Genomic DNA, 17,997 nt, shown 5'->3' with positions numbered 1-17,997 from the left:
CTGCTGAGCGTGGATGTGCTCTTATAAAAGTTTTCAAGTTGTAGCAGAAGTGCAAGAATTTTAAATGCTCTTTGAGACTTTTCTATAGGCTGACCGTTTTCAGCAAGTTGAAAAACTGAGGTTATGGGTTCTTCCGAGAAGCTGGCTTTCTGAGAGGCATCATGGAAAAGCACAAATGTCTCTTGAGATGACTCAGTTGAACGTGCTGCTGTACATCTTCATGCACGTTCGACGACACGGAAGCCTTATCCAAAGCTAGCCTTTTTAACATTGATTGTTGTTTCCTCTGTTCATGTTTCAGCGTTAGATGTTTATCTAAGATGCTCAAATTCTGTTGTACACGTTTTCTTTTCAACATTTTAAAGTTTTGCTGATTGAACATTTGACACTTTATAATGCCCTCAAAACAGGATAATTTCCTCTAAAATATAAATTTTAAATTATTTTAGGTGCTGTCTTTCAACCTTAATCCTTTCACCAAGAATGAAACTATTTAAAAATTAAGATGCCAACAGGTAATTTCTTGTAAGTTCATACTTTTTGTCTATATGTGAGTTTTATTTAGCAATGAAATGGCAAATGTTTATTAATATAAAGCTATATTGTTCCCCATGCAAAGCCTTCCATAAACATTAAATAGTTTTAAAACTATATAACATAAAGCTATTTTACTTTTATGTTTTATTGTTTGCTTTTGTTGTTGTTGTTTTTACAAAGTGAAAGATTCTAGCTTTCTATCTGGTATCAACTTCTCAAATACTAAATGAATGAAATCAGAATGAAAATAGATTCAGAGGTAGTAATTCAGGTCAGGTGAGTTTCCTTTACTGATAAAACACCAGGTGTTACTGAGAGGTATCTTGTAAAGCAGTTAAAATCAAAGACATTGATTCCAATTGTGACAGTCACATTCCATCCTTAATTTTAAAATGTGTTGCCTTTCTTGATTCTGATGGAATAATAATTGGCTTTTTATTTGTTAGCCAAGTCACTCCTAAAATATTATATGTTAGAAGTTAGATTATTAAGAAACATGGCATTGTATAAGAAATAAAAGGGGAGTCTAAAAAAACTAGTTTGGGCCAGAATACTTTCTTTTTAAACACTTCAAGTCTTTGTAGATCTGTTTTCCCTTGTTTGCATTTTTATACTTTTTAAAATGTGCTTTCATAATTGCCATGTGAAGCTGAACAGGGTTTTTTTTTTTTCTCGTTTCTAAAGTAAAAGGAAAATTTAAGCTTTTCAAATTCAGACTGTAGATTTCCAGCTCTTTACCAATTATGTCTTAACAGGTATCAGTATTTCAGAGGTCAATATACTAACATATTTTTTAATTCCAAATTGAATACCAAATGGAAGTAATGCCATTTTCTTCTTCACATTAGACGATTCTAGGCCATGTGTTGGACAGAAACAGTCAGGAACTAGCAACATGCAATCTTAAAGCAGTATCAGGGTTTCTTTAAGGAGAAGTTATCAATTTTCCCATCTAAACAGCAGTTGATGACAACTGATTACAGAAAGGTCAAAGGTGAAAGTGAAGCTGGAGAAAAGGAGGGAAAGAGGAAAGCAGAGAAAAAACGTGGTTCCTTCCCTTGGTGCTCTTGACATGGAGGCTGTTGCTAAGCAGCAGGTTATGTTTGCAGTCTTCCTCAAGACCCCAGTCTTCACAGCTTCAAGCTATAACTGAAAACCCCTTGCAAATCAAACCTTGTTCGATTATATTTCCTTTGGGTTTTGACATTGATATGTAAAGGTTGTTTAGAAATCGGAATCTATTTCAATTATCTAAATCTTTTCCCACTACAATTTCAGAAATTGTAAAATATATTTAAGACATAAAAAGTAGTGTAAGAATCTCAATACAGCTTTGTTCAGTCTATGTCACACAGACTCTCCAGACTGCATGAGGGGCAGGCCCACTCTGTAGCAAGCCCCTCGCCACTCTGTTGTAATCCAACTGAAGACCTCTTATTTCTGTTATAGAGCTTCTGAGTGTATTATGGCCAACAGCCATACCCTTAGCACAGAATGATTTTTATTTCAAAGGGATAGCCACCCTTGCCTATGAAATAGGAGTAAGATTGTTTCACTTCGAGAACAATTTCATTCTCTTATAAATGCTGATTCGTTCTTAGATGAGACATTCCAGCACCTGGCGGCATCAGAAGAGGTTAACCAGCTTTCTCTATTTCGTATGCATGTGTGTTGTAGATCACGAGGAGCCCTGTGGCCCCAGTCTCAGGTCATTTTGCCTGAATGGGGGGATTTGTTATGTGATACCTACTATTCCCAGCCCATTCTGTAGGTGAGTGAAATGGACTGGGGGAGAGGGGATTGCAGTTCTCATCGCTTGATGACTTGAGAAGAGATTTCAAAAGGTATAAAGTATAAGATGAAGGGAGTGGGAATGCTCTGTTCTCTTTGTGTAGGACATGTAGATTCTGGAAGAAAACAAAACCAAGTCTCAGTGTGGTGTTCATTTTCAAAACTGGCATGGTTGTTATTGGCCTAGACAGACTATAAAGAACATGCTGGAGAGAGCCTTCATAATTGTAGCAGTTTAGGGAAAGTGGTCTGTTCAACACTGCTAGCAAAACGTCATGAGAAATCACTAGTATGAAAAGCCCAAACAAGACGTTTTACTTTAATTTTAGAATATATAAATACAAGATAACTAACTGGTCTTTACTGTTTTAAGAGATTTAAAAGACATTGTAGTTCATCCTCCAAATTCTAATTGTTCAGTTCTGAGTTTAAATTTTTCCATTGTTACTTTTTTTTCTTTGTTAGAATCCCTTAATGTGCACCTTAACGACGTTGTGGTCAGGACATTTGAACTGTTGAGCTGTCTGCACTGAAGCCAGACGTGGTGGCCACCCCTTTAATCCCAGCACTAGGAGGTCGAGGCAGGCAGATCTCTAGGAGTTCCAAACCATCCTGGGCTACTATAGTGAGAGCCTGTCTCAAAACAACAAAAGACAGTATTAAGAACACCAGGATTTGGAGATTGATTAAAATCGGAGGGAAGCTTGGTTGCCTGCAGCTTTTTTTACTTAGATAAATGTGTTTTTAGTACATTTCCAAAAAGTTAAAATTTAAGAATGTAGCTGGTTTCTTCCCAATTTTCAATTTTGAATAGCAATTAATAGTGGTCGATGCCATGCTCTGAGTTTGAGACAGGTAGAGATCAAAGGCTTTGAAGGCTGGCCAGCATGTTGTGTAGCTATAAGAGATTAGTGGGGTTAGTCCTGTCTGGCAGGGAATGAACCATGTAACCAAGGTTGTCCAACACCCTGGAGGAAGAGAGATCAGGCAGGATGAGATGGGAGGGCTAGGAAGACTGAGAGTCAAGGAATAGGGTGTCTGAAGGTTCAGGGGAGTTGAAAGACAGACTTATTTTAAATCATGTATTATAATTATTTTCTTATAAAATAATTGGACCTTAGGACTACATTTATAATGTAGTTCTCATTTACAGATTGCAATACCAATATCTGAGGGTGATACATTCATTTTCCATCCCTTTGATACTATTTCCTGTATTCCAATCATCTTAACATCAAGGCACACAGACTGACTTCTGACTGGTATTTCTAGTTCAGCCAGTTGTCAATTCAGATTTCTTCTTTGCTTCTTTAATCTCCTTAATCTTGCCTCCTTAATCTCTCCAGTCCTGTCTATTTTTACTATTGGCCTACTAGCTCAGACCTTCCTGACCCCAGGCTTCCAACAGAAACAGTCTGAAAACTTAACTCCTGGAGCCCCGTTCACATTGCTGTCCAGATAAATCAAGAAAACGTGAGCCACAGACCCTGTGCCCGCACTTCAGCTACCTGTAAAGTCAAACCTTACCATTTTGTTTAACTTCAGAACCTTTTACAATTTGGTACCAAACCTCCCTTTGTGGCCTCCACTTCATGCGTGGTCAGTGCTTGGTCTAGAAGCACTGTTTGCATTAGATATACCTTGATTATGTTGCTTACCTTGAATTTTCAATGATTTTGCCTCTTGTTGCTATGTAGCCACATTCAAAACCTACTCATATTTCAAGACTACTTTCTCCCTAATCCTTTAGCCCGTCACAAATCAGAGCTGACTTCTTCTCCCTGTGGACTTCTACAGAAATGTGTGAAAGTTATTACTTTATATTTTGGGTCATCTCTATATTCAGCACTCTTATTGGAATATAAAGAGCTCCATTCTATCTCACCACCTGCAGACATGTCTTGTACTGACTGAATGATCCAGTACCCATGGTGAAGTTTTAGAAATAATTTTATGTCTGAATCAGTGATCAGTATTCTTCAGTAAAATAGGTAAATGAATTAGGATAGAAAAAAAAGGAAAGAAGAAAAAGAAAAGAAATACCACAATGGCAGGTGATGTCTGAATATCTTTACAGATCTGATACAATCTCTCTACACATACAGTAAGTGGCATTTTCTCCTCCTATCTGTATTTTTTTTCTTCATTGAGCTTTCTCAGAACATACTCTGGTTTTCTTTATATAGTTTATCTAGTTAGTCTTTTAAATAATTTTAAGCTAGCATTTTAATTGAGTGACTGACACTAATTCTTCAGTGTTTCTTGGGCACGGTGCTCACAACGTCTATTCTCATAACCCAGGGTGCTGGAGACCGTAGGAGTGAGGCAAGTTCATGGCCAGCCTGGGAGACAATGTGAGGCTCCGTCTTAAAAGAAAAAAAAATCTTTGGTGTTTGTTAAGATTGGCTTTGAAGCCTGGTTCATGGACAGAATTGGAAGTGGTCAACCTGTGCTGGAGGAGGGTGTGGATTCTAAGCGAAGGGTGCAGGGTTGTGTATGCCCATTAGTCCAAGCTTTGTGTTTCCCTGGTATCCTTCCTGTGTTCTTACCTGTTTGGTTTGTCAATAACTTAAGAGCTATGCCAAAAGTTCCTCCTGTGACTCTGAGTCTTCAATGCGGTTTCTGCTAATTTTTGCTTAAAATATTTTGAAGTAATATTATTAAGTCCAAGTAAATATATAACAGATTGTTTTCTGGTAAAAATATCCCTCTTACCATTGTGTGATAGTGGTCGTCTTTGTCTCCAATAATGCTTTCTGTCGTCACACACCTATTTCATTGACATTAGAGTGGCTAAGGCAGTTGTCCCTTGAGTATTTGACCAGTAGAGTTTTCACCTAATTTTATTAGGTGCATTTGTAAATGTACAAAGTAAGCTTTAAAAATATTCTTGATGTTTTTAATGTCTAAAATGTTTTTCTTTTAATAAGAGTTAATCAAATTTTGCTTTTCTGGTTTTATCACTGAAATTTTAAATCAGTTTTTAACCATCTTCCCTTATGGTTTCTACTGTGTTTTAAAGATGCCTTCTGATCTTTTCTGTGTGTTTTGTTTTGTAGCAAGATCTCACACTGGCCCAGGCTGGCCTGGAACTCTTATGTAACCCAGGCTGGCCTGGAACTCTTATGTAACCCAGGCTGGCGGGGACTCCAGGGATGTGGTGTTGCCATGCCCAGCTTCGTACTTGCCTTAGTTCTAGGACCTTGAACTATGTGTATTAATTAGGATGTACAACATGTGTGCTGAGCCTACCTCCATGCTGCTTCCCCTGCCTGAGATGCTGTTCTCCTCTGTCCGTGAGGTAAATGGCTTTGCCTGCTCTCTGTGAAGCCTTCTACAGCCTGTCTAAGCAGGTGGAGGGGGTCCTGCCTTTGCTCCATCATACCAGCATCACTAGCGTGAGGGCTGACATCTGCTAAGTTTTAATTTTTTATTAAGTCACTGTTTAGTATTTTTTTCTTTGATTGCCATATCTAAGGATTCCTTGCTAGACCCCCGAAGCTTTCACCTTGCTTCCTTCTGAAATGTTTACATCTTATGTTTGGGTCTTTGATCTATTTTACATTAATCTTTGTGTTTGGTATGAGTTAAGTTTTTTGGTTTTGTTGTTTGTTTTGTTTTTATGTACCTGGGCGGTTTGTCTAGCTTCATGTGGTGAAAGGCTGTCTTTCCTTCCTTGCATGGTCTTGGTGACTTGACCATGTGAGAGGGCTTGTTTCTGGGCTCTGTAGTTCTGCTCCATTGGGTCCATAGTCTGCATTTACATTGCTATCACAATTGAACTTTTTAACTCGTCTCGATTTATATGGGAGGAGGTGTGCATGCTATGGCATGTATGGAGGTCAGAGGACAACTTGGCAGGACTTGGCTCTCTCCACCCTGTAGGATCCAGGAATCAAACTCAGGCTACCTTGCCTGGTGGAAAGCACACTTACCCACTGAGCCATCCTGCCAGCCCCGTCACTATATTTTCATATTGTACTTTTATAGTTAGAGCTCTTCAGTTTTCTTTTTCAAGAACATTTTAGCTGATCAATGTATCTTAAAAGTCCCTACTAAGGATCTTAAGATGGCCTTGCTGTTGTTGTTCTGTATAGACGTACTCAGTTTTGATCAGGTCACCTGAGCACTCAGATAACCATTTTATTTATGTATTTGGTTTAGACAGGGGCTCACTATGTAAACCAGGCTGACCTTGAATTCACAGAGATCCACCTGCTTCTGCCTCCCAAGTGCTGGGATTAAAGGCATGAGCCCCCATGCCTGGTCATTTCTTTATTCTATGTCAGACATTATATGTGAAAACTATCGAGGTCATTTAAGGTCTTTGGTGTTACATTCCTTCAGAGAAGATCTACACGTGCTTCTGGCAGGGAGTTGGAAACAACAGCAACAATAGGTTGACTACTTGGTGACTGGGATTCTTTGCAGCAAGGCTACAGCTCTATGTGGGCTACTTCATCTGGTTTACCGTTGTGCCAAAGATACACATTAGAACCATCTTTTCAACTTCCATAAAAGAACAAATGCCTATAAGACTTTCAATGAGATTGAATCTCTAGATCATATATGAGGAAAATTGACATCTTAATAAAGTTGAAGACTTCTGGTCCCTGAACATGTTATATATCCTAATTAACTTTTCTTCAGTAATACCTGTTTTATAGTCCTATCATAATATTGTTGCATATATTCCTGTTTTTAAAATAGGCATTTTAGTAGTTTTTGGCTGGTATTTTAAACGACATTTAAATTTTCATTTTTTAAGTGCTTTTATTTATTTTGTCTTTTCAAGACAGGGTTTTTCTTCATAGCCCTGGCTGTTATAGAACTCACTTTGTAGACCAGGCTGGTCTTGAACTCAGATCTGCCTACCTCTGCCTCCTGAGTGCTGGGATTAAAAGTGTGCGCCACCACCACTCGGCCAATTTTGTTACTTTTTTAGGTAAAACAAAAGAATCACCGATTTGAAGCCGAGCTTTCCTAAGTTAGCGTCTGTGCTCTTTCCTAACAACTCTGTGTATGCACACCCACAAGTGGGAAGGCGGGCTGCATCTCATTCAGTCCTAGCTCCAACTTCCCTTTTGACTTTTAATTTTACTCAGATTTTCTAACATGTAATCTTGATTTACACTTTATTAACATATATACCTAGGTGTCTAGGTGTATTTTTCAAGTTTTTATTGTACCAAAATATACATAATACAAATTTTATTATTTTAACCACTTAAATGTACACATCGGTGTATTAAATATACTCAGTACTGTGCAATCACCACCACTACCCATCTCTATGCTCACCTTCTGACACTTGAGCTCGGTACCTATTAAACAATAGCTTCCATCCATCTATCATGGAAAATATGTTTCTGGAAGTGAGATGGCTGGCTGGAGATTTTAATGTGTTACCAACTTGCTCTCCATGGGGCTTTTGATATGATAGTTAGTTGAACTCCCATTAATAAGGTCTATGGGTACCAGTTTTTCCATGTATGCCTTTGAAAGAGAAAGGACGAACTTCTGGAACTCTGCCAGACTGATAAGTAAAACATAACACCTCAGGATCATTTCACATTATATTCTCCTAATTCTAAGTTGAGTGGACTGTGTCACTGTCTAAGTATAGCTAAAATATTTTATACTGTATTTGTTTAATAACTAAAGTTTTTATTCTTTTCCCTTTAGAATTTCCATTATAAGTTTGGATTTTTTTTTTTTTTACTGTGATATCAGTTGTAGAAAATCATAGTTTGCCGGGCGGTGGTGGCGCACGCCTTTAATCCCAGCACTCGGGAGGCAGAGCCAGGCGGATCTCTGTGAGTTCGAGGCCAGCCTGGGCTACCAAGTGAGTCCCAGGAAAGGCGCAAAGCTACACAGAGAAACCCTGTCTCGAAAAAAAAAAAAAAAAAAAAAAGAAAATCATAGTTTATTCTTTCTTTTTAACCTAACCTATATATTTTTCCATATGGTTGTTTTGTTTTATTGAAGTCAAATTCTGTTATTTCTTAAAGTTCTTAGAGTTTCAGTCACACTAAGGACCGTCCTTCTTGGTCTAAAGTTATAAGGAATTTGCCCATGTTTGCGCTAGGCAACTTTGTCTTCTTTAAATATTTGGGTTTTGTGTATTATGTGGATACAGATCTAAATTTATATTCTTTAAAATGTTTGCTTAGTGTGTTTGTGCTGCTCACAAGATATCTGAGATCAGTTAAACAGTAGAAATGGATTCCTCTCAGTTCTAGAGGTTAGTAGGTCCAAGATCAAAGAACTGCCTCTTGGTGCTCTCACTAGGGCCTACAATAGCTTGCTCCCGGGTATAAAGCGCAGATGCATCTTGTAATAGCACACAGTGGGAAGTAAGTTTGAACACGAATTTTGGAGGAAACAGATTGAAAGCACAAGCAACTCTGTCCCAGCATGGCTGCTCTGGCTGTCACAGTTCATGTTAGCATGCAGGCCTCACAAGGACAGGGGTCTGTAGCTCCGCTCCATCTCTGTGGCGGTAACAGTCTCCCCTAGCTGCTGAAGTTTTATAGTGAGTTAATATGCAATTAGTCTAGTCTTTGTGCCCTGCCCTTAGATATCCTTGCTTTTTTATTTTCCCATACAGAAATTCATTTATCCATTCAGGAGAAAAAGAACATGTTTCTTGGGTTTCATTTTAATTGCATTAAGTTTACTTAAGGAACATTTCTTTGTTTATAGTGCTGGATCTTCTTGCCCAAGATTGAGAAATATATTTCCATTTGTTCAAAGACTCTCTGTCTCTCTGTCTCTACCCTGTCTCTGTCTCTCTCTGTTTCTGTCTCTCTGTCTCTGTCTCTCTGTCTCTCTCTCTGTCTCTGTCTCTCTCTCTCACTCTCATGTACTTCAGGAATGTCCTCAGTATGATATAAGTTTTGAACATTCCTGAAGGGAGTTTATTCCATACAGTTTATGTTTTATTATTAAAATCAGTTTTCTCTATGAATTTAAAAAGTCAATTATTTCTATGCTCAGGACCCCCTGGGTCTTGCTCACTCGGATAAAAGGCAATGAATGGCCTCTAAGGCCCTCAGGACACAGCCTCCTGCCATGTTCTGGCCTCTGTTCTTGCTCTTGACTGCTTACCCAGCTCTTGAGCGGGGCAGCAGCCTCCCTGCTGTTCCCTGTGCTGGGAGGACTCTGAGTCCAGGTGCTGCCCATCCCTTCCTCCTGTGCTGAGTGCTTTCTCTAGGATTCCCTCAAGGACAGCCCCCTTACTTCCTTCATATTGTTAGTCACCTCTCTGTGGAAGCTGATACCCACTCTTTCTCCACACCTCTCACCATCTACTGATACACTATGTAATGTTGATTTATTCTTCGCTTTCTGGTTCCCTCAGGTAAGATATCAGTTCCATAGAAGAATATGTCTTTATCCATTTTGGTTTTTTTTTAATCCATAAAGAGCAGGTATGGAATAGTTACACTTTGTTGCGGTCTATTGTTTGTAAAGTTTCTGGCAATTGTTGAGTTCCCATCATAAAGAGACAAAATTAATAGTGTGCTCTGCAACTCATCCAAGGGTTCTATCCTTTATGAGGGATATATGGGATATATACATGAAGGATTCTCTCAAGGTAGAACTTACCATTTTCTGTTCTACATTCTGTTGCAGAGACTCTTAGCGTCCAGTGTAGACTCCTCTGCCCCTCTCCATTTCTTAGGCTTGCTTGCAGTTAGGTTGGGTCCATGGGACAGATCCTCACATTGGATATCAACAAAAGAGATGCCAGCCTCTGGCAAGTCTGGCTTTTAAAGCTATCTCCTGAAACATCCCAGCTTGCGCTTATCCCAGTGACTCGAGAGCCATGTTTTCCAGGAAGCAGAACCAGGAGGTCGAGAAGATAGCCAGGTTGGCATTGGGCATGAGGCTATGGTGAATGGGGAAAGATTTGCTGCATTAACCTACTAGTATCTGAGTTTGCCTTCAAGGCAACAGGAAGCGACTTGAGGGAGCACACTGGTTTGCTGATACTGTGATGAACACCGTTACCAAAAGCAACTTTCGGAGGAAAGGGTTAGTTTGATTCACACTGGTCCATCATGGTCCATCCTCCAGGGAAGCTGGGGCAGGAGCTCAAGGCAGGAACCAAACAGAGACCTTGGGGGACCATCACTTAGTGATTCACTTCCTCTGGCCTGCTCAGCTGCCTTGCTTGTATAATCCAGACCTACCTGCCTAGGGACAGCGCTGCTCACAGTGGGCTGGGCCTTCCTTCATCAGTTAGCGGTTGAAAAGACGCCTCCCGTGAAATTCACACAAACTCATTTGATGGAGGCCTTTCCTCAGATGAGCTTCCCTCTTCCCAAGTGACACTGGCTTGTATCAAGTTGACAGCTGAAGCTAACTGTGACAGGGAGGAAGGGCTTATTTTGGCTTCTAGTTGGTGGGAACATGAGGCAGCTGATCACATTACATACTGCCTTGGGAAACAGAAATTAATGTTGATGTTCAATTTCTCCTTTTTATTCAGTCTGTGACCGCAGCCCACATTTCCCTCTCCAGTCAAACCTTTCTGGAAACACCCTCGTAGATATACCTGGAGGTGTGTTTCCATGGTGATTATAAATCTAGTCGAGTTGACAATAAGGAGAGTCATCACAAATACCTTGTGATGTTTTATGGTTTTAAAGTTTCCATGAAGTTGAAATGGTAGCAAAAAATTTAAGTCATCTTGCGTTCCACCAGGGAAACTAGTGGATACATTTACATCATCAAATGTATTTGTGATTTGGTACAAGGATGTTACTAAACTGCTTTCACTCTCATTTAGCTCACAGTTTCCTTCTCCCATGGACAAACCAGCTCTTCAGAACAACTCAAACTTTTTTTTAGTCTAATAGAGTATGAAATTGAGAGAGTGGCGGGGGGGAAGGGACAGCCTCAGGACTCCTGACAGATAGTGTCCTGCTTTACACCTACCTCATCCTTTTTACAAATTATCTCAACCAATATGTGTGAAATGAAACTCCAAACATAGCAGTAATCCTGGTGATCAGATGGAAGTGTGCAATACTGGTATTTATGGATCCTCATTATGCAGTTCCCATAATGCACTTCATTGGAAATTTTTTGAGTTTTGAATTAGACCCTGTTTACTTTCATACTCTGGTATAACCATTTCATCTGATTCCCACAAGACTATAAGTAGATATAATAATAATAATAATAATAATAATAATAATCATAATCATAATCATAATAATCATACTGACATCCAGTGTTGTTATTATGTAAATAAATGATCTAAATAATAATTAGCCACTTTAACAATAATTTGTTGGGAAGTAATTTGGCACATTATCCAGTTTTGTGAGTGAATTTCTTTTTTTTTTTTTGCTACATCTAGGGAGACTTGTATGAGAGTCTATCTAGTTCTCTAAACTAACTAATTAACTTAATTTCCCCAACTTCTCAGTATACTCTTTTCCCGAATTCTGTCTTTATTCTTCTTTGTCTTCTGTAGTTAAGCATACGTGGTAGGTTATAAAACAAAGCTTAGCTGTGTGTAGTGATGCATGCCTTTATTCTCAGCACTCAGGAGGCAGGGGCAGGTGGATCTCGTGAGTTCAAGGCCAGCCTGGTCTACATATAGGTTCCAGGACAGCCAGCACTACATAGTAAGACCCTGTGTCAAAACAAACAGCCAAACAAACAAAATGAGCTTGTAGTTAAAACAAAATTTTCACTACTCAATGCAGTTAATATTAGTATGTCTAGGGAACTAATAGCATTGTAGAGTACTGTGACAAGGACTATGTGGCCATGATGCTGTGACAGCTTGGATTTCTAAACTGTAGTGGATCTCATCATGATCAGACATACACTGACTAGGCTTACAGAAACCCTCGTCTAAAATGAGCATGCTAACATGGTTTATAATGGATGTAACCAACATAGATTTGAGTTAACGAGAGCCAGGCATTTTCTCTCCCCATGGACTCACATAGATAAGAAGCCGAGTTTGTAACCAGAACATTATTTCATTTAGAGCATTATTGATTTAAAACAAGAAAGTGATCTAATTTGAATGTATAACTTCCCTGATGCATTTACTTCCAAGAGAGGGGAAAAAAAAATCTCGAATTGGGCTGCAATTGCATTGTGTCTTCTGGCTAGAACTTGGATAGTGCTTAAATACACATTACTGATATTTGTCTCTGTCCTCCTACACCTGGGTTTCTTTGCCAATCAACACTTTCTCTAGGCAGACAGCTCTTTCTTTATATATATATATATTTTGGTTTTTCGAGACAGGGTTTCTCTGTGTAGCTTTGCGCCTTTCCTGGAACTTGCTTTGGAGACCAGGCTGGCCTCGAACTCAGAGATCTGCCTGGTTCTGCCTCCTGAGTGCTGGGATTAAAGGCGTGCGCCACCACCGCCCGGCTTCTTTATATATGTTAATGTATATTAAGACAGTCTCCATGATTTAAAGGAACTTTACTTTGTTCAGCTCTGATTCATTAATTTTGAATTAAATAATCTTATTTCCTTCAGTTCTAAGTATTGTACGCCATATCAATTTGCTGCTTATACTCAATAGTCAATCTGAATATGGTCAAAGTAGAAGACATATTTATTATTGTATGACTTATTCTTTATACATTTCTCTAAGTCTTGCTGTTCAGGAATACTATTTGTGTGGCTAGCAAATCACTCTACATCATCCTTAGAGAGTGCCATGGGTTCTTTCATGCTTCATCATTTTCAGATCATTTTCAGAACAAGTTCTGGTTTAAACCTGTTCTGTAGAAAAGGCTTGGGTTATTGCCACCTTCAGATAAATGTGGTAGATTCTGTGCAAATCTAACCGTGCTGTGGCAAGGGCACCAGAACATGACTGGGAGTAGGCAGACACGGAAAAGGAAGAGGCATTTGGAAAGAGGACCGTCACCATGTGAGTTTTCCCACTTTCTAATGGCCTTTTGCCCATGATAAGCCCTGGTAACACTGGGTAAAACATCTGGAGCTTGATGGCAGACATCTTGCAGAGACAGTTGTATAAACGAAAAATTAGACTAGCAGTGAGGTAGGAAATTTGGGTTAATTGCTCATGGATTGTTGTTACTTTTAAACAGGATTAAAACATCCTAAAATTAGATTGTGGGATAACAACTCTGTGAATATACTAAAATCATTGAACCATATACATCGTATGAGTAAATTATGTCATATGTCTTAACAAAGCTGTTAAAATGAAGGCAATGTAAAGATATTTTGAGATATATGAAACCGAAGATCATTCATTGCCAGTAAGCATGCATTAGAAGAGATGTAAAACTCTCCAGATTGAGAGAAACCAGTGCCTGAGTCTACAGAAGGGCGTGAAGAGCACTTAAAAAAGAGTGAAAATGTACATACATGTGACAGCTGTTCTTCATTGTCAACATGACTGTATCTGAAATGGAGGGCATACTTGTGATCCAGATTTTGAGGCATGAAGACAACACACCTTTGATACAGATCTTGAGGCTGGAAGACACGCCTTTAATCTAGGCCACACCTTCTGCTGGAAACCTATGTAAGGGCAATGGGAGAAGTAAAGGTTTGTTCTTTGCCTGCCTCTTCAGCACATCCATCCCTTCTTCGGAATCCCAACAGACCAGCTGAGACACCCAGCCATGTGGGACCGAGAAGCAACTAGATTCTTGGACTTTCCATTCACAGCCAGCCATTGTTAGACTGCAGCCTGTCAATCATTCCAATAAATTCATAGATAGATAGATAGATAGATAGATAGATAGATAGATAGATAGAGCTAGAGAGAGACATACATTACATAAGTTCTGTGACTCTAGAGAACCCTGACTAACACAATACATATCAGACTTTCTTCAACCTAGGTAAGATATATACAACTATTTAAACCAAAAATGTATTGTGGAACATACCATGCAGAGGCATGGCCCATGACTATGGAGCACAGAGGAGCAGGTATCGATGACAAAGTAGGGTGGGAAGATGTTATAACAAGTTAAGAATGCATGTTGCAGGGGCTGGAGAGACAGCTCAGTGGTTAAGAGCACTGACTGCTCTTCCAGAGGACCCTGGTTCAATTCCCAGCACCACATGGCAGCTCACACCTATCTGAACTCCAGTATTTAACACCCTCACACAGACATAAATGCAGGCAAAATATCAATGCACATAAAATAAAAATAAATAAATTATAAAAAAAAGATTTTTAAAAGGAATGAATACTGCAGCCTCAAGAACATAATAGAGTTAGCTGAAAATTCAGATAGGTTAGAATGAAGTTCTACAAACTATTTAATTCAAGAAGAGGAAAAAGGAAACTACATAGAGCAGCTGAAGGTACAAAGAGAAATAGTCCAGGCTAGACCAATAGCAACCTATTAACTTTGTTAACTATAAATGGACTAAACAGACAGTGACCCACACATCATGGGGAAAGGGAGTAGGGAGATGAGAGGGATAACAACTTTACTAAGACATAGTAACGGACGGAGTGATGATGGCCGCAGATGACAGACACCTCAAGGCAGGTATCTCCTGAGGTGAGAGGAGCAGCTTACTTTTTTGAAGTAGAAAATGTCATTTTATTTATTTACTGTTTGAGATTTTATATATGCATATAGTGTTTTGATCTGATCCACCCCTTCCCCCTCCCCCTCCCAACTTCATGTTGCACTGCTATTTACTTAAGACCACTGAGTCCACTTAGAGCTGCCTGCATGTGCGTGGGTGGAGCGCCATCAGGAGCAGGGGTAGCCTCTCAAGGATCACACCCCTGAAGAAACAACTCTCCCTCCCTGAATAAATACGAACTGAAAGATAGCTTCTCAGCTAGGGGTGGAGCCACACGAGGCCCTCCCCAGTCTGTGCTGGGGTTTTACCTGGCTTAACCTTCTGCAGGTCTGCTGCCAGCAGTCACAGGCACCACGAGGTCATGTGTGCCATGCTGTGTCTTATCTCCTGGACCTGTTTTACTGCAGGTGTCCACGGCTTCTGGCTCCTAGAGACTTTTTAACAAAGAGGAATATTTTATAATGAAAAGAACTGTTCATTAGGAAGGTGTAATAATCATAAATATGTATGAAACTAGCAACAGAATTTGAAAATGCATGAAATATTTGAAAAATCAGTGAGGCAAATAGGTAAATCCACTAATTAGAGACCTCAATGCCCCTCTCTCTGTTGATGATAGACGGAATATCCCAAGAACTGCTACCAACCACTCACTAGACCGAATTGCTACCGACAGAACTTAAAATTTACATTCTATTAAATGTTCATGATAAAGTTGCCAAGATATAACTTAGGCTGAGCTGAGAAATCCCTTAGGAAATTTGTGATTGAAATTTTACAGAGCAAAGATCAGCAAGCTCATGGACCTAAGCTCTCCCAGCACCAATATTTGTAGAACATTAGTTAATAATGGTTTTCCATTTGAAATTATCTTCAAAGAATATTTTCTGACATAGTTGATTTATATGAAATTCAAACCTCAATGTTTACAAATACTTCTGTAAACACAGACATGCTCATTTATATATATCATCTGTACTTGCTTTTCTACAACCTTGAGTACTGCTACAGTCACTATGAACCACAAATAAAATATCCACTTTCTTTTTACAGAAAACATGTGTTCTGACCCTTGCCATAGAATATGTTCTCTTACTACAAAGTATTTTTTGAGACAAGAATATATATTGTATCCCAGGCTGACCTGAAACTTAGTATGTAGCCCAGGCTGGCCTCAAATTCATGTCAGTCTTCCTGCTTCAGAACCCAAGAAAACATGGATAAAATTGCCAACATCCATAATGAAAGCAGAGCGATGTTACTGCGGATATCCTGTGGACACTGAAACTATGTCTTCTGCCTGATAGTGTAATTGAACTAGACTTGCTCTCTGTCTTAGCTGCCTGTTGCTGTGATAAGCACCATGACTAAAAGCAACTTCAGAAGGAAAGGGTTTATTTTGCCGCATAGGTTACAGTCTTGGAGGGAAGTCAGAGAAGAATCCTGGAGACAGGAACTGAAGCAAAGGCTGTGGAGGAACACCACTTATTGACTTGGCTTGTTCAGTCAGCTTTTTGTACAACCCAGGACCTCCTGCCTAAGGGCAGCACCATCCACAGTGGGCTGATCCCTCCCACTCCAGTCAGTAATCAATAAAATGTCCCACAGACTTTTGTGTGTATATATATATATATATATCACATATATGTGATATATCCTATAAATCCTATATATCATATTATACATATCATATTTATACATATTGTGATATATCATATATTACATATATTACATATATGATATATATCATATTATATATATTCTATATTATATAAACACATGTATATATGAAGAAGCAATGGCCCCAAAGTCAGCAGAATTAAAATATTTTGTATTCTAAGACTTTTCTTTTCTTTTCTTTTCTTTTTTTTTTTTTTGGTTTTTTGAGACAGGGTTTCTCTGTGTAGCTTTGCTCCTTTCCTGGAACTCACTTGGTAGCCCAGGCTGGCCTCAAACTCACAGAGATCCGCCTGGCTCTGCCTCCCGAGTGCTGGGATTAAAGGCGTGCGCCACCACCGCCCGGCTCTAAGACTTTTCTTATATTTAAATTTGTGTGTGTACACGTGTCCCCAGCACTTATGGAGATCCGAGGATAATTTGTGGGAGTCAGTTCTCTCCTTCCATTGTGTAGGTTCCCGGGATCAAACTAGGTCATAAGACTTGATGGCAAGCACCTTTCCCCAGTGCACCACTCGCTGGCTGGTGTTCTGAGATGCTGCAGATAATCTCCACAAACAGTCTTGCACCCAGACTGTTCAAAGCAGTTCCTTGGCAGTGGTAAACCGAGGTCAGAGGGTGACCTGCATCTCTGTGAAGGAGCACGCATCCTGGTGTTGATCTGAGTCAAAGCAGAGATGGTGTTCTTCTAGTATAGAAAATTTTCCATGATTCTGGGATAAAGTCATGTTTCTAGTCTCTTCCACAGGCTCTGTGGGTTCACATCTGTAGACCGACTCCCACTGTCTCCAGTAATCTTTCCCGGAAGTTAACACAGAAGCCTGCAGATTTGTTTGTTTAGATTAGAAGCGGTATCACTGGGTGCTTCCTTGGATCTTGCAGGGTGTACTAACTCAGAGTTAATGTCCACTGTGACATACAGAACATGGAGAGCTAACGGTTTTGTTTGTCCAGAGATCTGACTAGTGTCTGGCAGAGAAATGAGCCGAGGTCTCAGGACGGACACAGTTTCCTTTTATCATGATTATTCTTTAATAACTACCTCCTACCATTGCTTTAGTGTGGGTTCCAGAAGCTGTTGACATTTTTTAAAAATGATGATAAATTCACAGAGCTACAACAAATCCAAGCAGTAGTGACAGGTACACTGTGCAGTTTCACCCCTTCCTGTCATGTGTCTATTTTCTGTTCCCACGTGAGCAGTTTTAAAGCTGATTTCTCCTCTAGCATAAATTGATGCCTATCACTGCCCTGTGTTACTTAATGATGAGATGTGTTCTGATAAGGGTGTTACTTGATCCTGTCACTGGGCCAGCGTGATAACGTACTTACGCAAATGTAGGTGATGCAAGACAGGTCATCCAACACAGCTTCCTTGTGCAGTCCAGTGATGTGGAAACACATGTGCATAATCCCACT

The 17,997-nt window shown here is 39.5% G+C and overlaps 1 protein-coding gene across 1 annotated transcript in view; it reads left to right on the top strand.

Annotated features, from left to right (window-relative positions):
• Positions 1 to 505: 505 nt before the first annotated feature.
• The window catches only part of Nrg4 (neuregulin 4), a 57,000-nt gene continuing 39,508 nt past the window's right edge, over positions 506 to 17,997 (top strand). The window contains exons 1-2 of the mRNA XM_059267919.1: positions 506 to 515; positions 2,215 to 2,308. Coding sequence (XP_059123902.1) covers positions 506 to 515; positions 2,215 to 2,308 — 104 coding nt within the window. The remainder of the gene's footprint in view (positions 516 to 2,214; positions 2,309 to 17,997) is intronic.

The sequence above is a fragment of the Peromyscus eremicus genome, chromosome 7, assembly GCF_949786415.1.
Source record: "Peromyscus eremicus chromosome 7, PerEre_H2_v1, whole genome shotgun sequence".
Taxonomy (NCBI): Eukaryota; Metazoa; Chordata; class Mammalia; order Rodentia; family Cricetidae; genus Peromyscus; species Peromyscus eremicus.
This window is presented reverse-complemented; position numbering and strand designations above follow the sequence as displayed.